Genomic DNA, 25,330 nt, shown 5'->3' on the forward strand with positions numbered 1-25,330 from the left:
CTCCTTGCACCCATGTAGTAGATCCGCGCAGTCACTATTAGTGTACTTGTCTATATCAACTTAGAACCTAGCTGCCATAAGCTAACCTAAAGTCTTTATCTTAAACCAAGTAAATGAAAAAATTGCAACTAATTTATTCATCGCTCCTATATACACTAGTATACATTAGCTCATAACCTACATATCTTATTTTAATTTATCAATATACTAAATTATCATGATTTTCACCTTTCCATTGTAATTTTTATATATTGTGATTTAATGGATCTAAACAAATATAATACTAATATTTCATATTATAAAAAATAGGGTTAAGTACCAAATTCCTCCCTATCGATAGCGTCCCTATCGCGTTTAGCCCCCTACCGTCAGGGGGGAGAGCTGCTCACTACCTCAACGTGGCTTTATCGCACCAATTTTCCCCCGCCTTTTAACGGACGTTAACACCGTTAGAAAAAACATTTTGTTTTTTTAATTCAGGTGGCCTCCAGCTCTCTCTCTCTGCTGCCGCCGTCTTCTCGACGGCGGCGCCGTCGGTGCGGCTGCCTCTGTCCCCAATCCCTTCTCCTCCCTCTTGCTTGGAACAGTCCTTGCGTCTTCCTCTCGCCGTCCCCAACCCCTTCTCTTCCCCTTTGTTTTCCAGCGACCTCTGCGCCACTGATCGCTGATTTATTAGGAATAAAAATACCGCAACTAACACGGTGTAATCGTAGTATAAACAACAATCGAGTATCGTATCCACAAGGACTGACACAACGAAATAACTCTAGCTATCTCCTAAACAGACTATAACAGTAGACAGACAAACGAATAAAAAAGAAGGTTTAATTAAAACTAAACTTAAAAAACAACAAATAAAATCACGTAGAAAAACCAAATAATAAAGACAGCTGATCCTAGGTAGTAACTTCATTAACTAAATCCACATAATAAATCTATTAATCATATTAACCAATTTTAATCCAGTTATGATGAGAGATCACTTAATTAATCAATCACTCTCGCTAGAGCAGCAACGATCGTAGATTAGTAAATTCTCTATCTCCGCTAGGTCTCAAGAAAATCTACTAACTCCCAATAGCTCATAAGAATAGCTCTCTATGATCCACCTATCTCCGCTAGGTCTCAAGGTTAAAATCATATCATACATTCTTGAATCCGCTAAGCAGTTATCTCCGCTAGGTCTCAAACCGAATAGCTACACATGCAAACTATTGATCAGATAATTCACAAGAAAACAAGCACCAGGAATTATGAATCATAAACTGGAAGGTAAATAGGTACTAACAAATAAATCACATGAACCTAATTAACTATTTACAAACCCTAGAATCAGAAAAAGAAACTAGCCAGACATAGCAAAAGAAAGCATAAACATAATTAAAAAGAAAGCAATAAAAAAATGAATTAAATAAAACCCGGAATGAATGTTGAATATGACAGCTGAAATCTTGCAGGAAAAATAAAGCTAATGTATGGAAGCAATAAAATTCTAAGTCTAAAAATAAAAAGAAGAAGAAAAGAAATAAAGAGAGGTAAAGAGATGTGTCTAATAGGTCAAGGAAAGGACCTATATATAGTCACAGGAGATAAATACAATGTAGAACTCGAAAATACTGAGAAAATATAAAAAACCCGAAAATTCCCGAAAATTCGGAAATTTCCGTCAACACTATTCACTACTGTACGCGACTTTCTTGTTTTGGCCATAACTTTCTCATCCGAACTCCGATTTATAATCCGTTTGCGCTCACAAACTTGTATCGAGACGATCTACAACTTCTATTTCAGATAAGTTTTCCAAATTCGAATTAAATAATCCTGAAATTTCCTTCAAAGTTCGAGTAAGAATCATGTTTCAAAAGATAAAGCAAATTAAGCACAAAACAATCATCCAACACTCAATTTCCTATAAAATTAACATCATATGAACAATAAAAACAATGGAAACATGAGTGTTATCAGCCACACACGATGCCGCCTCCGTCCACCCTCTTCCCTGAGTCAGACGGAGGCAACAAGGCCACCGGCCCACCGCCGATGCATCTCTCTCTCCTCTGCTCAATTTCGACAGACATGACCTGTAACAGCCCGGCTCCAGAGTTGACGGCTGTCCCCACAGACCAACACGAGTCTTTTCTAGTGTGTGTGTTTTGTCCTCACTCGCACGCTCCCTGAGAAACTTCCCAGGGGGTCACCTATCCCAAAATTGCTCCAAACCAAGTGCGCTTAACTTTGGAGTTTCTTTCGTATAGGCACCAGAAAAGAAGTTGCATCTTGTTGATATGAGTAGCACCTATCAAATCACTTAAGCTCTCCTCGAATATGTAGTCCCATACCTGCATATTCTTGGAATCCATCTCGTTCGGGTGTGTTTCGGTTCATCCCTGCGCCCTTCCGCTTGGAAGTCTTAACCGGAGCCGCTCCTTGTCCGTGCCTCTTTTGCACCGGCAATCACTCCGCACTTCATCCCCGGGCATCACAGGCCCACCAACTTCCACTTGGTTCGTCCCCGAACCACATCGTACTGGGAGAGGAACCTGGGACCTGTGGGGACAGCCGTCAACTCTGGAGCCGGGCTGTTACAGGTGGTATCAGAGCCGAACCTGTAACAACCCGCTCTTTTACAGGTGGCGTCCGTAGAGGGAGGCCTACCTCTCGGCACGAGTTACTGATATGGTGATTAATGATGTTAAAATGCCTGCGCGGGATATTTATGAAAGAAATGATATTTTTGTAGTAAATACGAGTCTTTAAAGAAAAACCCTCGTATCTTACTACCGATGAAAGGCTTGACAATAAAATATTATGCATGTATGTATATTTCGGCAAGTGTCCACTAAGTACTTCCGTACTTAGCCCTGCATGTATTTCTAAATGTGCAGGTTGAGCGGTGATCGGGGATGTGGTGTGCAAGCGGAGCTTTGTCAATCTAGGCCGAGAGTTTCAGAGCAGAGTATATGTCTTCATACATATACTCGAGTTGTTGCTTTTCCGCTGCGAACACTGATTTTGCTAAAACATTATGTTATCTTGTCAAAACAATATGTATTATTTAACAATGTACTCAAACTCGTTGAGTACCCCTTTTTTGATAATATTATGTACGGTCCCCTCGTGGCCTTCGTTATTATCTAGCTAATTTCCATTGTTTCCCTTTTTCAAAGTCGAGTCATCAAGGAACCAAATATGCCCCTTTCTAAATCCCGCTCCTAAATCCCCTCCCTTAGTCGCGGTTTCCCCGAATTTGCTATCCTTAGCAAGTGCGGTCGTGACAGAACCTCTCCCAGTACGGTGTGGTTCGGGAACGAACAAAGCGGAAGGTGGTGGGCCTGTGACGCCCGGGGACGAAGTGCGGAGTGATCGCCGGTGCAAAAGAGGCACGGACAAGGAGCGGCTCCGATTAAGATAGTCGTGCCGCACCTAATCAGATAAATTCAAATAATAAAACATAAGGGCCTAATTGAACTTCAAAAATAATCATAATTGTACTAGTTTAAATCATAAAACCATTTAAAATCATTGATCTAATGAATTATAAAAGAGTTTTTCTTATAAAAAGATTTGGGCTCAATACTTAAGTAAAACTAAGTTCAAGTTAAATTCTCAAGTGTGTGATTTATTTCAGTACATGCTGTGGTTAATCTTTGTCCATTTTAATATTATGTATTTACCATATGTGAGTTACATTAAATTATATCGCTAGGGGCCCGTTGAATGGGTCTAGGATGGTAAAGATCCTTGGTATGCCACAATGCGATATACATGTTAAAGTTATGGTTGCAACTAGAGATGGCAATGGATCTTGGACCCGGTCTAGATCCGTGGATCCAGATCCGTTTTTTAGGGTCTGGATCTCAATATTTTGGACCCGACGGATCTGGATCCGGATCTGGATCTCAATTCTTAAAACGGATCTGGATCTGGATCTGAAAATTTTAGATCCGGATCCGACCCAGATCCGGCCCGTGGATCCATTTTATTTAATATATATATTTTATATTTTATATTTTGTATTTATTTTATTAATAATATTAAATATATTAAAAATTATAAATAATACACTAGAATTAGAACTAACCCTAAATTTCTCCTACATTGAGCGGCGCCTCCCTCTTCCCAAATCCCATCTCTGATTTCTCCATCCGGCGCCAACTCCAGACTCCAGCCCTCTCCACCGTCTTGCGCCACTGTTCGGAGCCAAATCCCATCTCACCACCGATAATTCCCATCTCTTCCGACTCTTTTTTCAGCCAACTTTGCTGCCATCTTCCAGCGCCAACTCCACCATCCGGCGTTTGCGAGTTCAGCGTCCGGCGTCCTCCTCACTTCAGCGCGTCCGGCGTCCGCCTCCCTCCAGCGTTCGGCGTCTGCCTCCCTCCACCGTCCGGCGTTCAGAACACTCCACCAGATGTTTATATTTATGTCGAATTTGTTAGATTTGAATTTTTATGACTGATTTTGATTTTGATTCGGTCCATTATGTCGAATTTGTTAGATTTATGTCCATTATTTTCAAAAACATGCATCTGACTTGTTATATTTAGATGTTCAGAATATGATTTGTTAGATTTATGTCCATTATTTGTTTCTGACTTGGTGTTAATTGCATCTGACTGAAAATATGCATCTGATTTTGATTCTGATTATTGTTTATGACTGAAATTGCTTGGAGTTAATTGCATCTGACTTGGAGTTAATCTGGATTATGGTTCTGACTTGGATTTACTCGAAAATAGTAGATCCATGGATCTGGACCCGCGGACCCGCGGATCTGGATCTGGATCCAAAATTTTCAGATCCGTGGATCTGGATCCGGATCTGGATCTGATAGATTAAAACGGATCTGGATCTGGTATTGATGAGATCCGGTCCAGATCCGGCCCGTTGCCATCCCTAGTTGCAACCAGTCGCCAGGGGCTGGCTGAATCGGTCCAGGACGGAAAGGTCCTTGGTATGCCACCATGCGACTTTCAGTTACGAATGTTTGATCATATGTGTTTCCATTTTATTAACGTGGACAATGATTGCATGTTCCCACACTGAGTATACTCTGTATGCTCATCCCATTTTAACATTTTCAGGTTTTAAAGGCCGGAGGCGCGTGGAAGATCGAATGCCGAATCAAATATTTTGAATTTAGTTTTACTTGAAAATGTTATGTTTAGTAAAGTATTTTAAAATAAGATATTTATTTCTTTATTTTCACATTAAATATTTATTTAAATTCATAGTTTTTTTCGCGCGCGTTTTCATTTAAAATTAAATTGGATTTGGGTGTCACATGACCACCATTGCCGCCCTAAATTTTTCCGCGAGTAGCAGCCACAAGGCTGCCACCATCGCCATTTTCCCTAACCTTAAAAAAAAAAAAATTGTAACGGCGTTAACGTCCGTTAAAAGGCAGGGGGAAATTGGTGCGATAAAGCCACGTTGAGGCAGTGAGCAGCTCTCCCCCCTGATGGTAGGGGGCTAAATGCGATAGGGACGCCATCGATAGGGGGAATCTGGTACTTAACCCTAAAAAATAAGGTTAATTGCACCAAATATCACCAACTTTGCCTGAATTCCATTTTTTCCATAATTTTAAAAAATTTCATTTTTTTATCACATATTGAATTATCTGTTCATTTTCCCTACGATTTTTTCCCCTCAGATCGGAGTTGACGTGGCGCTGATGTGGCTCGCCGGCACACGCCACACACATTCCACTCCGGTGATTGAAAAAGTTTTATTTTTTATTACACCAAATATCATGAACTTTGCCCGAATTCCATTTTTCCCATATTTTTTTTTCATTCTTCACTCCGACGTTTGGTGGTTTGCGATGATTTGCGGGGACAATCCGATTTTGTATTTTCGAGCCTGGGGGCGGAGGGCAGCGGAGCTTCGGCGATTTCAGCCGTTGGCAGCGGAGTTGGCCGTCCCACACCGGGTGAGTGGCAAGAATGAAGACCAAAAAATAAGAGAACACACATAGTAATCGAAATCAGAAACAAAAAATAATTCATTGAAGGAAAAAAGATATAAAGGAGAGAAAGAGGACAGTGCAGGAGGGGGAAAGAGGTGAAGAAGTCGCGTCGGAGAAACGTGCCGCTGCCACTGGAGTGTAAAAACTAAGGGCAGAGAGGCTCCGAAGCCGCGAAGCAGCCGCCGCGCCGCCGCTGGAGGAAGTCAGCGTTGCTGGAGAGGAAGGGTCGCCGCCGCCGCCTTAAATTTCTGAGGGAGAGAACGCGAGGGAGATGGAACGGGAGGGAGAAACCGCGAGAGAGAGAGAGAGAGAGTGTGTGTGATTTTGTTATTTAAGTAATTTTAAATTAATATATATTCCACATCGATGTTAGGTGTAAATTTAAATCCACATCAATGCTAGGTCAACTTTCCAGTCACCGAAGCTAAAAATTGTGAGAAAAATGAATGACTAATTCAATCTGTGATAAAAAAATATTTTTTTTTTTAAATTATGAAGAAAATGAAATTCGGGCAAAGTTGATGATATTTGGTGCAATTAACCCTAAAAAAATGTCATAATCAAACGAAGTCTTGTATCATGCCTAAGAATATGTTTTGCCTAATAATAAAACTTATAAGTTCATGAAGTGTCTCAATATTTATTCTAGAATATTTTCCTGTCCTTACTCGTTTGAAAATTGTTGTCTAGCGTATTATAAATTTATTTTACCAAAAAAAAAAAAAAAAAAAAACTTGAAATTGTTTATTAGTTAATTTTGAAATGCCGTCCTTATTTATCCCAAATTAAGCGCAATTGGTAATATTGGGCTCATATAAATGTCCAAGTTTAACTTAACTAAATTGAGCCCACCAACATGTTTTAACCCTACACATAAATACAGCTGCCTCCGCTGTGCTCAATGCTCCTTCATCCCTATCCTAACTTTCACAATTTTTATGTTTTCTCAATCGTTGAGATGGGTGTTATAGGTAAAACAACTCTACTCCAAATCATTTTTGATATTCAAAACCGAGTTGTTTTCCCCATCCCACCCATTTCCACTATCGGGAACCAAGTTTCGTCTGCCTCTGATCAGATTTCATCAGAGTAATCCAGTTATGATTGGGAATATAAATTTGGATAGTTTTTCCTATTTTGCAGATTCATTATTCGACTATTGATTCTTGCTGTAGCTCTAAAAGTAGATTTTGAGGCTCTAAATTACTTCCCACATTGATTGATGATATTTTACTGTTTTATATGCCGCAACTCTGATTAAATTTGTGGTTTGTTTGACGTGCTCATCAATCTGCATTGTGCTCATCAATACAATAGGTTTAGGAAAAAAAAAAATTATAACTCGACCTAGCTGTTGTTTTAAGGAAATTACTCTCTTATTCCTTTTCATATTCCTCTTGCAGTTTTTTTTTTTTGTCTTGGTTTATCCCCTTATAAAATGCTTACTAAGGATAAGGTGCCATAAAACTGATCTCAACATAATAAACTGATTTCATTACACATCATTCGTAGATACATCAATACATGGATACAATAACTGTACAGTCATCTGTTACCAGACGGGTTAATTAGTGAGTCTCTCTTATCTCAATCACGAGAGAGAGAGAGAGAGAGAGCAGGTTGAATATCTCACATCTCACTGAGTAGTTACACTCTTTGCAAGATTTCTGGGTTGATCAACATTGTGTCCTCGCAATACAGTTAGATGATATGCCAGAAGCTGCATAACCGGAAAACCATACTTAAGTCATAGATAAAATATTACTCGACTATAAATTTGTCAAAGTGTTTGGATAATCAAGATATAAGACACATATTTGAAGAACTTACAATATGTAAGATGAACTTAATTTTTTCATTACATATCTTGTCAAATACTTTTCAAGAACTTATAAGCTCCTAAACAATTTATAAATTATTTTAAATGAAATTGTATTTAGCATCATAAACTAGTTGAGAGAGAGAGAGAGAGAGACCAAACCTGTAAAGGAACTATGTTAATTACTGGCTGCAGACAGTCCTGAACTCGAGGAACTTGAATAACACGGCAAGACCCACCCACGCACACCGATGCCGCATCTCCTTCACTGCACATCACTATAAGCCGCCCTTTCCGAGCATGAAGTTGCTGAATAACAGACTGCTGCTTGCTGCCCATGACACGAGAAATTTCAGACGACGATATACAATCATTATTAACAAACTTGTGCACTACCTGAAACAAGCATCGCGGGTAGCAATAACAACAATAGGGAGAGTTTCATCAACTAATGCCAAGGGTCCGTGTTTCATTTCACCGGCTAGTATTCCTTCCGTGTGCATAAGTGCTACTTCTTTCACCTTCAAGGCGCCTTCCAACGCAGTTGCATAGTTGTATCCTCGTCCAAAAACCAGAAGTGATTGCTCAGCAATCAGTAACTTGGCAAGATCTTCCATTTCTTCGTCAAGCTTGAGAACTTCTTTCACTTTACCTACGATTCGTCCCGAGTAATACAAAAACAAAAAAAAAAGTTCTCAGAGCCATGGCTAGAACTCAGGTAGCACGGGTGAGCAACCAAACAAAGATATACCTGGCAAGTCGAATAGGCCGTCTATTATTGCTTCCCTTCTTGCCTGACTAGATATTGCGTCATCTCCAATTGCAAGAGCTAGCATAGCCATTGCTACAATCTGGCTTGTGTATGCCTGAACATAGTATAAATTAAATCATCTGGAGTTCATCGAAACACAAAACAAGAATGTATATACGTAATATTCATGAACCTTGGTGCTAGCAACACCTATCTCACAACCAGCATTTAAATGAATGCCGCAGTGGGTATTTCTAGCAATTGCACTGCCAACAGTGTTGGTGATTCCGACACACAATGCACCATTTTCCAGTGCATATTCCAGTGCCTGTAAAGTATCAGCAGTTTCGCCCGATTGACTAACAAAGACAGTGGTATCTTCTCGATATATAGGCCCCTGCCTATCCAGTAGATCACTAGCAATTTCCATTGTTACAGGGATACCTGCAATAGTACATGAATTTAGGGTGTCATCAGCAAAAGTTGACTCACCATAGATTGTAATCGTTGCCAAAACTAACCAGAAAGTTCTTCCAAGATGGGCCTTGTAGCTAAGGCTGCATTAAAACTAGTGCCACAGCCAATGAAAACAATCCTTCTGCTTCTCCTAATGGTTTTGAGATGATCCTTTAGCCCTCCTAAAAGGACACTCTTGGACTTGCATGATCCTCCGCGTAGAAGCCTTCCTCGCATTGTTGTTGTGAGAGATTCTGGTTGTTCATGAATTTCTTTCTGCATGTAATGCTCATACTTCCCTTTATTAATTTGTTCAACCTCCATATCCAGCACTGATAAAGCGCGCTGGACGGAAGCAGGCCTTACAGAAGTTCCACCATGTTCACCTTTAGCATTGTCAAACTCGAAAATGAATGCACCCCCATCCTGAACAGCGCAAAATCAATAAAGGTGAAGCTCATGCAAGAAACCTTGATTTTTGCTCATTATCAAGCTCATCGCAGCCGCTGCTCGTCTGAAGCTTGGGGCCTTTTGTCAAAAATCACCTGAACTTCCATATATTTTTAAAAACCTTGAACTTTGCACAAAATTGTAATTTTGGCTTGCGATCAAGAATCTGGCGTCAGAAAACTGAATCAGCTTGCGGGTTTCTCACGTGGAATTTACTACAAATGAGTGCAATTACAAAGCCAATGTACTTTCCACCTCATTTATTGTATATTCCCAACGACAATCCGGTGAGTTGATTCAGCTTTCCAATGAAAGATTCTCGGTCGCAGATCAAATCTGAAACTTTCTACAAATTCGAGGATTTAACATATAAACGAAAGTTCAGGTTATTTTAAAAAGCTCCAATGTTTAGGCCATAAACTATATTTAACCGTAATAAAAATTTAGACTCTAAAAGAATTAGAACAAAGCTAAAGAAACACCCAATACACACACTAAAATCTACGGGGTAATATATTTTGAGAGTGAAAAATGGATAAGACTTTGATACAAGGAAATCAGACATGACCATGTTCAAGAAACATGATTCATCTACAAGGAACTTGCATAGTTTTTTTTTTTTTAATTAGTAGCAATATAATGTAATTACCAAAATGCCCTTGATCTAGTCTAAAAATGCCAGGGACACAATTGCACCGTCTCCCTTTGTATATGCAAATGTTAACAGTGTAATCATATTAATCCAGAAAGAATAATTTGTTTTACACGTGGTTGTTTGCAATATATTCAGGAGATTTAAAGAAAAGGAAGAATATAAATACCTTACATTTCTTCTCATTTAATTCCTATACATGGTATAAATAATGCAGACAGTTTAGGAATGGTCCAGTTGACTTAAAACACTTTTGAAACTTCCCTCCAATTTTCTCAACTTAAAATAAAAATATAATAACATGATGAAGACATTTTAGGAATGGCCGAGTTAACAAAAACTGCTTTTGAAACTTCCCTCCAATTTTCTCTAACTTAAATAAAAATATAACATAATTACCTTCAAATGAACTACTTCATTGTCCTCAATCACTAAGACCTTCTTTGTGTGCTCCACCACAGCACTAGCATCACTTGAGAGAAAGAGTTCCTTTGGTTGCCCATTGCTTGAAAGAAAATCAGTGTCATTAAAAGATGGTTCAGCCATTGCTTTTTCATTTAGCTCCTGCAAGAATATACTTTAAAAATGTAATCTTATGGCTCATTTGGATGGCAGGAGGTACAATTATCTAAGAATATGATTCATGATTTCTAAGAATGCGATTTTCAGAAAAATAAAGGACTCCCTACTTGTTAAATACCAAGGAACTGTCATGATTTTGATTTCAGTGTCTGGTCCAAATTAATCGAGTAACATAGTATAATAATTAAATTGTCGTTAGATACAATTCATACTATCAATGTTTAGATTTTCAAAATTACGAAGGATATGTTTTATAATTATATAGATCTAAGTTAGACTTACTAAGATAAATTAGTAATTTAAAATATATACATAAAACGCAAACACAAATCATTAGTTGAGAAAGTTTGTATTTCAAAGATAAAAAATAATAAATATACGAAAGTAGTTTAATTAGTTGATAACAAGTAAAATCTATAGACTCATACTAAAATATATCATAAGATTAATTTTCTATAGGTCACTCTATAAGAATATTACTAAATTAATAATAATTGACAAGAATTATAATGAAGTAAAGTGGTATAATGATAATACTTAAGAATTATCTAAGTATCTAATGATTAGATTCTAATCCTTTTTAAATGATACAAGAATTATAAGTTTATAATGCAGTGAGAATACTATTAAATAAAGTAGTATAATATACAATAAAAAACATTTCTACAAACTCGATCCCGGGTTTTGAATTACAAGAAAATGAGAAGTAAAATTACCTTGAACTGCCAACATTGAAAATTCATGTTAAATTTGAGAAAATGTTGAAGTCAATAAATTTATTTTGAATAAAGGCTAATTTTAACCTCCCCATTCTATTCACAATTAAGTTATAACTGTTCTTTTTTTCTTTTTTTTTTTCTTCCTGAGAGAAAAGTTATAGTTGTTAGACAATTTAAGCGACAAATCCTACAAATACACAACTTACTTTCACGCCAAGAAGCAACGGACTGCCACGTTTACATGCGACCAACTCATGTGGAAAGTGCCGGCTTTTGAAAATCAGAGCATACGCTCCTTCAAGATGTCTCATTACTTCAAGTATAAGTTGACTAAATGTCATGCTACTGCTGCCTAAAACAAAGCTTAAAAGTTGGCAAACCATGAATAACAAACATGTACAGGACAAAATCAAAGAAAAAGGGCTGTAAATATTAAGAAACCATTTAAACTATTGACAATGCACGTAAGGTAATTTCAACAGGATCTAATAAAATAAGACAAAGGAGAAGTGTCTGATACTAGACAAATAAGATGGCAAAACAAAGTTTAAGATGCTCTTGCCCCATATGCGAAGATTTCAGGAGAAGTTCTATATTAAATAATGAATATAAGTGTGTGTACATGCCATTGATAAGTTTTCCCCAGGAACTAAAAGTTTTCCCCTCCTAATACGAATGTCACTATCAGTAACTTTTCATTACTTGCTTAAATCAGCAACCAATTTTCACGCCATATTAATTTTGTTTTATGTTCAACTACATATGTGTATCACTATGCTTGCAACCACTATGAAAGCCTTGGGGAGTTGGTGCACATTGCCCATTAGATACTATAAAGTAACAACTTGTTACTAACAAGTAAGGAACAAGTTCAGAAAAGAGAAGAAATGTAGCAACAACTACAACCTTTACAGGCATTGGCGGAACATACCTTCTTCATTTGTATTATTATAGATGAACTTCGCAAGCTTTGCAATGACTTCTGTATCAGTTTCAGATTCAAAAGTAAAACCATGTCGAACTAGTGTCTCTTTTAACACCTAAAACATTGCATAAAAGAGTGAATGAAACATAAGCATCTAATAATCATGAATAGTAACAACTGCACTTGCTATTGAATGTTTATTCAGCTGATACAAATTTCAAGAACCAAAATATTGTCTGAAAAAGAATTAAAGTGAAATGGAGAAAATATCCTAAAGTCTCCAAGAATACAATGTCCATGTGGAAAATCCTTTAACTTGGTAACAAAAAGTTGTAAAGATGCTTGCATATAAATAAGAAATCCAACAATTAAAAGACGTCATTTGAGTCTATGAAGGCACCAATATAATATGGAATATAAACACAGAAAGGAAGACACTACATAAGGGAGTGAAGGAAGGGGCATTTTATAATTAATTCATAGTTGAAAAGGATAATCTTTGCAAAGCACCACACTACCTTTGGTATTTTCTGTAGACTGCGTTTGGTATTTTCTGTAGACCCACTCACATTTGGCTAACTTGAAAATTTGAAGCAAACCAACAGTTCAGTTAGAAATTACACTAAATTGGAAACTTATTTTGTTTTCTGATCTTTGTAGGTTTTCAAGAAAAAATTGGATCACAATTTTATATGTATTCATATTACATAAGTTATAAATAGTATTCTATATTGCGTACAGGCTTATCTTTTTGCCTTTTTCATATTCGTATTCACGATATTATAGAAACCACACACACAATCTAGAATTTTAGTTCTACTCTGCAAAAATAAATATACAAGTAAAAGTTAGTAAACACATTTAAATATATTAACAAAACAGAAATCAAACTAAAAATGATCATAGGAGGAGTTTATACATATATACATGTTCATTTGTTCTTCTCTGTCAATAGCTGACCTTAAAAAAAATAATTGTCGATCAATTTATTGCAATTGAGCACCTTGTCAGTGTCATTATGACACTTTGCTGCCTAAGGTCATAACCCACTGGTGCTAGACCAAATACGAGCAACCAAAAAATCTGACAAATGGCATAGACAACATGTCCACCTGATCTTCCAATGCATGAAACAGGTAATGGCAGCTCTAAACCTGTTTTTAAAACTGCATGCCTTAGTAACAGTCCTATGAAACCTGACATTTACCAAATTTAAGTTGCAAGCATTAGCATTTTCCATGATAAGCTATTTAGTTATGTATATTCTCCCAAATTCTGTGACTGAACCGGGCAATTAATTACACCCGTTTCCAAGGGCCTTCAAAAGGTACATATTTTTCAGCTATTAACTCTAAGTACCACTCATGCTAGCATTCACAACTTCTTACTCCCCTCTTGTTGCCCAGTTTTATTAGTTCAAGTTCTAAAGTGTATCTTAAAAGCCGAAGTATTAAAGGAAGGGCATAACATCTTGAAAAGTATAGTGAATATCATAGAGTTATAGTGGGAAACAAAACATAGTTTCATGATCAGATCATGCATGGAAATAAAAGGAGGAAAAAAAAAAGAGCAGAAAATAACAAACCAACCTCATAATTGGTTATAATTCCATTATGCACAACCAAAAACTCATTTCCTGGATCAGATGTCTGAGGATGACTGTTCCTTGGAGATGGTTCACCATGGGTTGCCCAGCGGGTATGGGCTATTCCAGCGTGCATCGGGAAGGACTCTTCCAAATTTAACTCCATAACGGAAGCCTCTGAACATAAGAAAATAAGCTACGTCTGATTACAACCATAGAAGGTAAAAAATGTCATGAATCTCACATGTTGAGCAAAGTACTAATTTAGAGGATTTAGAGCTCCTAGATAAGAAGCAAAGTGGAATTTATGTAGTATTGGCTCATGCTGTTACAAAGATCTCATATCATGTTAAATGCATCCAATTTACTACTTGCACACTTATACCAAACCAGCCGTCCCGACTGCATGCAATGCAACATTTCAAATCTACCCTTTGTAGATACTTTGTGAAATTTTTATTTTGCTTCCACAAGTGCACCAATACCGCACATTCTCTAAAGCCAAAACAAAATCTCCCCGTTTAGTAGAAAACAGAATAATTAGCAATTGCACCAAACTGCACAAATGAAGGACGCCACACTACTCATTAAAAATTAGCATAAAACCATCAATCGTGGTAAAACCTGCATAGATGGCCGAGAACACCAGGAGAAAAAGAAAAAGAAAAAAAAAACAACAAAAAATTGTAATTGATCACATTCTGCATAATCAGTTAGAGGAAACGACCCTGAGAACACTGACCTCACCTAATTTTGTTTCCTCGAAATCACAAAAAAAGCCAAATAATTAACGACTTCACAATCACGAAAACTAGTTGGTTTTTTTAACTTTGGCGGCTCAGCTCAGCTGTATTAGAAAATTACCATGGTAGACTGCTTTGACAAGTGAGTTGATGTTGCCTGCCTGGCGGAAGACGAGAGGCGGATGTGCGGGATTGAGGGCGGAGTCAACAGAAATGCCGGCGGAATCATAGCCTCGGTACTCCAAGCGGCGGAGGCCATTGAAAAGCACCTCCAAAATGTAGCGTCGCTGTCTGCTCACATTGAAATTTAGGTAAGCAAAGATCCCACACATTCTTCTTCTTTTTTGGCGCGGTGGTTGATGAATGATTTGCAGAAATATAAATAACTGTCAAGAGAAGAGAAGAGAGAGTGAGTGGAAAGACAGAACTACAGTTTTGACTGGTCGATTTGTGATTTGGCACATCCTTTTTATTATAAATTCTTTCCAATTTGACCCCTAGCTATTAAAGAAAACAAAAAGTACAAATCGTTTTAGTCGTGCCTCCTTAATTTATTTGCTTAATCCCCTACAAAATACTTTAATTTTTTTGTTCAACTTTTTCACCCTTTTTCATTAAGCATGACTCGACTCCATGGGTTCCATTAGGGGTGTAATCGAACCGAGCCGAACCAAATAGTGATATACTCAAGTTTGATTTGTTTAGTATCGAATCTAATCCCGAACTTTACTTACCGAATACTTTAAGGCTCACGAGCCTAATCGAGCCTATGCAAACTTTCTAAATTTATATTTATATTCAAAATATTGATTATTTTATTTTTAAAATAAATTATTTTATTTAAAATAATAAATATATTAATTATTTTCTTATGACAAATAAAATTAATTAGAGATTTAATACAATTATTATTAATTTTAGTGGATAAATATAAGTTGTATATACTAATAATTTATATTTTTCAAGCTGAATCACTTGACGAACATGTTCACGAGCTAACGAGCCGAATACTACTAAGCTCAAGTTTGATTTGTTTATTTATCGAGCTTCTCTAAACGAACTTGAACGAGCTTTTTTTGAGTCGAGTTCCGAATAGTTCGCGAGCGGCTTGATTTGTTTACACCCCTAGGTTCCAAAAATTGGAAGCCCCAATTAGTATTATTAGGTGAGATGATGCGCATTCGTACGTAAAAAAAATATTTTAATAAATATTTTTTATAAATATAAATTTATGGAGTATTATATACTCCATCCGTCTGCGATATCGCTTTCACATTGTGGACGATGCGGGTTTTATGAAAAGTGAAGGATAGTAATATATAATAATTGATATTTTAGTGAGTGGGTTTGGGCCCTACAATAAAGACACTTTTCGATGAAAATATAAGATTAAAAGAATAAAGTGTTATGTAGACCCTACAATTAGGGGTGGTAAAACGGTTTCGGTTAATCGATTTTAACCGTAACCGAACTGAAAAAACCGATTTTCGGTTAACCGATAATCGATTTTTACCAGTTCGGTTCGGTTATCGGTTAGTGTGTTCATCACTAAGCGGTTAATCAGTTTAACCAGTCGGTTAACCGGTTAAACCGATTAACCGGTTTATTTTATATTAAATTAATTAATTTATATTTTAATATTTTAATTTAAAGAATACATTAATATTTTAATATTTTAATTTAAATAATACATTAATATTTTAATATTTTAATTTAAATTAATTAATTTATATTTTAATCGGTTAACCGGTCCAATAACCGGTTCGGTTACCGGTTAGGGAAATGGCCCTTAACCGGTTCCAGTTAACCAGTAAACCGACCGAATCGACCAGTTTACCAGCCCTACCTACAATTATAAATGGAAGTGGAAACTCGGACGGATCGAAATGGCAAATGTACAAACGATATCGCGGACGGAGGGAGTAATATTTATTGTTTTAGTATATCATTGGAATCAATTATTGAATAATTTTAAAAATATTACTATAATATTATAAAACTCATAAAATTGGAAGATTCGTCTATATTTAATATTAAAATAATTTTAATTAATTAAGCATAACCTAATTTTTTTGTCCTTAGAAAAAAAACACAACCAAAAAGAAAAAAAGATTAATAAAATTCATGTTTATTTTTTAAGTTTCATCTTTACATAATTATTTAAAAAAATTAAATAATTATTAAAATATAAAATATATATTATAATATACTTTTAAATTTATTATATATATATATATATATTAAATTACACAGTTGACCTTGAATTAAGTATATAGAATTTATATAATATGCAAATCAAATTATAAACTAAGATTATTTTGTAATAGGTATTAGCTTGGAGGATTTGGAAATTGGTTTCTTAAAAAAACTAAGAAACCATGTGCTAAATCACACCGATTTTTCAACTTCTATGGGACATATATCTGTATACTTTATCTTATTTACACATAATATATATATATATATATATATATATATATATATTTTAAATCATCTCACAAACTATTTATTGATTACCTAACAAATTCATTCCACAGAACCCTTTTTCTACTTTATACACAAATTATAACTTTTTTTAACTCGTGCTCTTTCATTCACACAATACTTATTATGGACGGAGAGAGTAATATTATTATAAGATAGAGGTATGATAATATTTTCTCATATTTTTATTTTTAGAGAATAAGAGATAAAAAAAAAAAATGTGATAAAAGTAGTATTTTTTATGATATTTTTATAATAATAAAAAAAGAGAGTCACCCTAAAAAAAGCAAATCCGTCCATTTCTATGATTCTTTTGTGAGAGTCTCCGAAGGAATAGCAAATTTGAGTGGGTAATTTGTAATTAGAATAGGAAAATCTTATCATATCATAATTTAGCGGACATGGTATGCATTTATTTATTTTTTCAATTTTTCTGGACAAAATTGACCAATTTTGACTGTCAAATTATTTGTATTGCCAAGTGTTGAGCAGCTGTTTAGAGCTGTCACCTTTCACTATGAAAAGCTGCTTTTGCATTTTCAATCCAAAAGAGCTGCCTGTTTCTAAATTTATTGGGCAGCATTATTTTTCTAAAGGTGGTCCATCCTTGCGAACGTTGCGGTGCTGTTGATTTGATGGATTATGTAAGATTTAATCTAAGGCCGTTGTCGAAATTAAATTGATCGAAGATTATTTGAGATTGAGTTGGTTCGACGAAAGTAAGGCTAAGACTCATAATCCAAAATCGCAAATACTTGCATGAGATTGGTCTCATATATGAGACCGGTCATGTAAGAAAACAATATAATACTTAGTGCTCGTTTGATTCAAGTAGATGAATGAAAAGAGAATGAAATCAAATAAAGCAATGGAATGGTAACAATAATCAATACTTTTATTAAGTGCTTGGTTAAATAATGAAAATGAATCATTAATAAGGGATTCCCTTTCTTTTATTTCCTCTCTATTTTGAGGGGTAACAAATTGGGTGATTAGATTACCCTCAAGTAAGGGTAATGATTAACTCATTACCCAAACCAAACAACAAGTAATGGATTCAATTAATTAAATCCATTTCCAACCTCTAAAATTACCCAACTAAACGTGGACTTAATTTCATAGAAAAATTTCAAAGCAGTAGCCTAGCGAAGTGGGTAAAGTGTCACTTTTGCTCCTTTAGGCATAGTGTTCGATTTCTATAGCTTGCATTTTTTAGTTTTATCCATTATTTCTTGAGTCAATATATGAAAGTAGCTATTTTTTTAGTAAACTTAAAATTTACTCACTCAAATAAAAACTTAAAAAAATACTCACTTTTTGTGTTAAATGACTAAATTGCCCCTAAAATTAAAATTAAAAAATACCTACATTTCACTCTCTCTCTCTCTCTCTCTTTCTCTCTTGCCAGTAGCTGCGCGGCGGTGGCGGCATCGGAGTTGAAGGTCACCGTTATCAGCATCGCCCCCGCCACCTTTATCATCGTTCCCACCACCTTCGCTTGGTATATCACCTTCTTTATGTTCACTTTCTCCATCATTTTTTCATTAAAATTACCAAAATTAATATCTTTAATTATTTAATTCTATACTTGGAGGGTGCTAAGCTTATTTTAATGAGCCTATAAGTTAGAGAGTAAATTGTGAGGTAGAAAGAGAAAATTTTTAGTTATTTTTATAAAATGATTGCTACTCACAGATGAACTTATTTTTTGAAAAGCTTATTTAACCAAATACTTTGAAAGAAATTATAAGCTCCTAAACAACTTATATGCTCAACCAAACACCCTCTTAATTATACGTAATGTGATTAATTAATTAATTAATTTACCTGAATATTATGGGAGGTAACATGTTGCTCATCGCACATGAAAATGTTGGCGAAGTCAGCTTAAGACCAGCATGGTAGAAGTTCTGGTCAATCATATGCCTAACCAAAACATTAAATTAAAAATTAACTATTGTATATATAGATATAATAAAATGAGATATCGAGTTAATTAATTAATTACCCGAGAAGGCCGAGAATGAAAATTAGCATAATATTGAGGGTCTGCATAGTCTGATCAGACATCCCAACAGTCGTGTTTTCTCCTGTTGTTTTTACCACCACAACGTTGTTTAACAAGGTTAAACTTAGATCAGTATCATCTCCTGGCTCGTTCAACAACCATGCTGCCAAATCTTTGGCCCTGTTGGAAGTAGTAGCCTCTCTTAGGTTGAATTTCACATTAAGGTCCAGGTTGATGTTCGAGTTGTCCTTCTCCATTCTGGTTCCTCTGATCGTAAAGTTCCTGTGACAGGGAAAAATGAAAGAAACAAACTGAGATGTAAACGTCAATGTCTAGCTCGAGTTCAAATTTCCCATAGACGGCAACAGTTGCTATGCTAAAAAATAACAAATCTAATAGATAGCGAGAATAATGAAAAATACAGTTTGGAACTTTGGGACTTTGTATTGATTTTGAATGACTTTGCGTATACGTAACATATTGTGTGTGTGACTTGTGGATAACGTTTGCTTACAATGAGACTTTACATGTATTTATAAACTAAAAACATTGAGAATCCTAGTAGGATTATGGCTTTCAGGATTATTATCGAGTTGACAGCACTGTTCGGTCTAATTAGGTTGGTTTTGCTTTAATTTATCGGTTTTTTAGGGGATACATTTTGTCCTCATCAGTCTCCATGTCCCATAGAAAGTTCTCAAGATCTTTGGAACTTCGGGGACCCTCAAATGGCTTCGGGTCTTTTATCCACAGATCTCAGCAACTGCTTTACCACTCTCAGATCGTTGAGTAGATTCTTGATCTTAATATCAATCACATCCGTCAAGGCAGAGATCTCTTTCTCGCATGATACTATGCGACTCTCAACAAAGGAAAAAGTATCCCTAGCAGACTTTCAAACCTCTTCCACCATCTTGTAGACATGCAGTTTCAATCGCCATTTAAACATCACATACGCATTGACACGACTACTTGGGACGATGTCTTAAGCGGCGACCCCAACAAACTTTCCAACCTTACCAATCGTTCCTCTAGAGCCATAAACTCACGACTTTGAACCATCTTTAGCGAGCAAGATTAACACAAAACCAGCGTAACCTGGTTCTGATAAAAAATGTTACAAGGTAATTTCTCAAACTCAAATTTTTTACCTTATGCGGCTCCGATCACGCACAATCAACCAACGCTCTCTCTCACCAACACTCGTGTATAAGTTTAGTGAATATTCATGAATTCACGCAAGCTAACAACACATAAAGATGCACAACGGATAATCAAAGTAAAGCACACACAATATAGAGGGCAACTCACTCCCAACTTTCGTATTACGCACAATTCGTACAGATGAATAACTTAGCTTGCACACATAAATCTCTAGTGTAAATCTCAGGCAAAATTGCCTATATAAATGTTAGACAATCTCCCATCAGAATAACCGAATGTAACCATCGAACGTGACACCAATCAGGAGCTTCCACGACGTGGGTGGTTATCTTAGCCAAAACCACCCACTAACAAAGAAACAACTCACACGGAACATGCACAACCGTTTGGGGCCAAACCGTCGCATGCTTCATTGGCGTCGGACGTCGTATGACGCTCGCATGTCTGTCGGGTGGCACTCGCGCCACGCCAACATGTTTGGCAGGAGATTGGCGTGCTCTTTCCCGCGCACATCGCTCATTGCCCTCTCACGTATCCATCTTACCTGGCAGCCACACACTCCCGACCCGTAGCACCCGGCTTCACCTAATGCATTCGCGCACTCGCTCGCTCAACACACGATGCTCGGCTTGCCCGACGCCACGCAAGCCCGTCGCGCTGTGCCCAGCCTCGCCCAGTGCGTTCACTCGGCAGGATGCGTGCCCGATGCACGACGCTCGACCTATCTGCCCAACACTTGACACAATGCCTGGCGTCTGCCATCTGTATCCGTCATCTGAACTAGCCAAGCCATCTAGGACTGCAACGGCTCAACACGCCTCGACGTCAGCTTTCAATGGTCTAACAATAGTCCACTTTCATTTTTCATACATATTAAGGAAACACATTTAATATTATCTAAAAATATAATTGATATGTAATTATTCTATTTCATCCTTATTTGTTACTTCACATAGTATCTTCACAAATAAAAGAAAATTATTTTAGTGAAGAAAATTTTAAAAATGGACTATATTTTCAAACATTCTAAAAGAGAATAATAGAATAATTTTGCGGAATGGGAGAGAGGGGGAATAGTGTTTACATTTTTTCCCTTTACATACAAACAAATATTAATGGTTTAAGTTCGATTTGAGTGAATAACTAGTATTGTCCTTGTGCGATGCACAATATAAGTAATATAGAATTTTTTATATACCTAAAGTGCTAATCTATAAACGAATTAGCAATACAAAGAATAATATTGAAAGACAAATTACAATAAATTGTACTAAATATTATATTTAAAAATAATACATTATAGGTTGACTCAATTTGAGTACTATAGCTCAGTACTACTATTCATTTATTTATAAGAGTGGGTGATCCGATTATGAATCTGAATCCCTTAATCTCCAATAATAATAATAATAATAATAATAATAATAATAATAATAATAATAATAATAATAATAATAATAATAAAAACAGTAATCTAATCAAAAAATATATGAATAAACAATTGTATAATTTAGTTGAGTCATATTAATCGACCGAAATGAATACTATATTTCATCAACAATAATTATTATAAATAAAAAGGGATAATATAACTTATACAAAATTAATTATGAACTATAGTCTCACAATAATTTTATTATTTATTTTAGGGGTAATGACCTGTAAATTCACAAACTTTACCCACTTTCTTATTTTGCACCCATACTTCAAAGTCTGCATATAAATACCTAGACTTTGTTAATTATCTAATTTTGCACCCAACGATGAATTACTCTTAAACCACATTTGACATGGCAATATAATTTTTGACGTGACACACACATGTCTTAAAATAGTTAAACGAAGTCTCTCTCAACATGGAAATCATCTAAAAAATGCTCACTTTGCACGATTATCGTTCGTCGACGACAAAAATAGTATCATCGCTCCAAGTTATTTTTCATGTGGGACGTTTTCACGTCTGCAGAGATTTCATGCTTGCACAACCTGATGAAAGAATAAATTTCATGTCGAGAAAGATTTGAGAGCGATGTCGTTTAACTATTTCAAGAGACGTGTGTGCTACGTCAAATGTGGTTTGGGGGTGATTCGCCGTTGAGTGCAAAATCAGATAATCAACAAAGTTTAAGTATTTATGCGCAAAATTTGAAATATGAGTGCAAATAGAAAGTGGATAAAGTTTGGAAATTTACAGGCTTTTATTCCTTTATTTTAATAGTAAAAAAACACTCATACGGGGCCCTAAAAAATATATACTTGATGAGGAATAATATGTGCAGAGCAGAGAAATGATATAAGCCAGAGGAGCGGGCCTCATCAGAGAAACGGGCTCCTGCAGAGAAGTCAGAGGGATGGGCCTTATCAGAGGAACGACCTACATCAGAGAAGCCATTCTCGCCAGAGCAACGGTCTTCGCCAGAGGAATCACTAGAAGAGCGAGAAAATCTCCCGCCTGAGGGCAATTTTACTATTATGCCCCTGATCACGCAAGACGCATGCTCCAGCAATGAAGTTACCATTTTACCCTTTACGTGTAATCTATAAATAGCTGCCAACGTGCACCTTGTAAACTTACGCTATCTTCACTCGCAATACAACAGCAATCGGATCTTTGTGCTTTCAACCTTACTTTTCTCTCTCGTTTCCAAAGCAACACTAGGTATAATTCAAAATTCATTGATGATACACCGATTAAATACATACCCATTCAATCATACTTCACCAATACTTATAAAAGGGCATCTAAGTAGTAAAGACCATTTTTGTTAATAGAGAGAGTTATGGTTCAATCTCCATCATTCCCCTTCCCCGTCCAATTTTTTTTTTTTTGTATAAAACTCTTGTGTATTAGTGTACAAATATTATTTGGAGTGGATTTTTAAAATGACCACTTTCATATTGTAAAGATAAAAAATGTCCACTAAAATAAAAAACTTAAAAAATGTCCACTGTTACCAAAATACCCTTCACATTAAAAATTAAAAAAATGTCCACTTTACAGCACCCCTTTAAAAAATCCCGCAATTCACAACCAGTGTGAATTCACAACCAAAATTTTTTGGTTGTGAATTCACACTGGTTGTGAATTGAGAATTCACAACCAGTCGAATTCACAACCAGAATTTTTTGTTTGTAAATTCACAACTAGTCGAATTCACAACCAAAATTTAATTCACAACCAGTCGAATTCACAACCAAAATTTAATTCACAACTAGAATTTTTTGGTTGTGAATTCACAACAAACAAATTCACAACCAAAATTTAATTCACAACCAGATTTATGTTGGTTGTGAATTCACAATCAGTCGAATTCACAACCTGAATTTAATTCACAACTTGAATTTATTTTGGTTGTGAATTCAAGTAGTTGTGAATTTGAGTTTTTAAAGTTTGAATTCACAACTAAAACTAGAATTTATTTTGATTGTGAATTCGAGTTTTAGTTGTGAATTAATAGATCTGGTTGTGAATTCAAGAATATTAATTTGTGAATTCATAGATGTGGTCGTGAATTCAAAAACATTAAGCTGCTGTGAATTCATAAATTTGGTTGTGAATTTAAGAACATTAAAAAATAATTATACAGCTCAATCAAATTGTTGTACAACACCAAAATACAACAACTCAATCTACCATCAAAATACACCAATTCCTCTAAATCAACAATCAAAATACAACAAAATATTATTCGAATCAATTCAATCTACAATTAAAATACAACAAACTATTATTGACTTCGAAGCATTTGGACGTGAATTCATCCTTCACTTTGAGCTCGGATTTCTCTAGAAACTCCTTCAGTCACACGGATCTTCTTCCTCTCCTTCTCTATTTTCCACAAATCAACCGCAAATCCCCAATCAATATACATGCACAAATCAACTGCGCAAATCCCAAATCAATCAGCAGACATGGTCTTTTTAGCATCAGTAAGCTTTGTCCCCAAATCTGCCAAATCAAACATAAATTAAATTCAACGCGGCGCAGATCGTGTGGAGGCAGAGAGCAGCAGCGCTGCGTTCATGCTTCTTCTTTTTTTTGACCGGCGATTTTGCCTGGGAATGAGGCTCGTCGAAAGTTGCCGTGGCTGGGGATGCCTGCTGGCGCCGCATTGTTTGGCCGGAAGGTGAGCAGAGGCGGCGCCGATCTAAGGGAATGAAACCCTAGGCGGCGCGACTTTCGTCGGCAGCGGCTTGCCTCTGCGATGGAGAGGGATTCTGCGGTGGTGGTGAGGGGGCTGAGTTTTGGGGGGGTGGTGGTGGTTGTCACTGCTAGCCTCGGTGGTGGAGGGTTCTACGGTGGCTCTAGCGATTGGGTGCGGCGCTGTGGCGATGGGGGAGAGGGAGAGGGAGAGGAAGAGAGAGAGATGGCGAAGGCGACGAGGCCGGAGGCGGCGGCGCTTCGCGGCGGGGGCGAAGCAGGAGATGGCAGAGGCGACGAGGCTGAGGCGGCGGCGCTTCGCCGGCGATAGCTCGAAGGGAGGGAGAGAGAGAGAGAGAGAGAGAGAGAGAGAGAAGGGGGAAGAGAGCGTACGTGAGGTAGAAGAGAGAGAAAGAGAGTGGAGAGAGAGAAGAGAATGAGAGACCTGGAGAGAGAGAGTAGATATTTTTAAAGGAGGGTATTTTTGTCATTTAAATTAAAAAGTGGACAGTTTTTATTATTTTTATCTTAGTGGACAATTTTTATCTTTACAATATGAAAGTGGATAGTTTTATATATTAACTCTATTATTTGACTAAATTCACTCATTTGAACTCTCTTGTGCGGATTATTCTAGATGAATTTACATAATTTTTTATAATTATATTTTAAGAATAATATTTTATTCTTGTATAAAAAATAAGATCATTCAATGTAATAAATATAAACAACTATTTTGCTCTTATATGTAATTTTATAAAATAACCACCAATTAATATTATAAAGCTCATGATATTGACTATACTAAACATAATAATATAATTTTTTAAGATATCATAATAAAAAAGCAGAAAAAAAGTAAATATGATTGCAATTATAT

At 36.2% G+C, this 25,330-nt stretch overlaps 1 protein-coding gene across 1 annotated transcript; it reads right to left on the bottom strand.

Moving 5' to 3' along the window:
* Positions 1-7,439: 7,439 nt before the first annotated feature.
* LOC131006917 (glutamine--fructose-6-phosphate aminotransferase [isomerizing] 1-like) lies at positions 7,440-15,102 on the bottom strand. The gene is made up of 11 exons (XM_057934056.1): positions 14,775-15,102; positions 13,915-14,087; positions 12,332-12,440; positions 11,607-11,752; positions 10,499-10,663; positions 9,063-9,423; positions 8,735-8,985; positions 8,542-8,656; positions 8,187-8,442; positions 7,953-8,121; positions 7,440-7,691 (listed from the first exon to the last, which is right to left on the bottom strand). The coding sequence occupies exons 1-11, from the start codon at positions 14,983-14,985 to the stop codon at positions 7,608-7,610; spliced, it is 2,040 nt and encodes a 679-aa protein (XP_057790039.1). The 5' UTR covers positions 14,986-15,102; the 3' UTR covers positions 7,440-7,607.
* Between the last annotated feature and the right edge of the window lie 10,228 nt (positions 15,103-25,330).

Source organism: Salvia miltiorrhiza, chromosome 1 (assembly GCF_028751815.1).
Source record: "Salvia miltiorrhiza cultivar Shanhuang (shh) chromosome 1, IMPLAD_Smil_shh, whole genome shotgun sequence".
NCBI classification, from domain to species: domain Eukaryota; kingdom Viridiplantae; phylum Streptophyta; class Magnoliopsida; order Lamiales; family Lamiaceae; genus Salvia; species Salvia miltiorrhiza.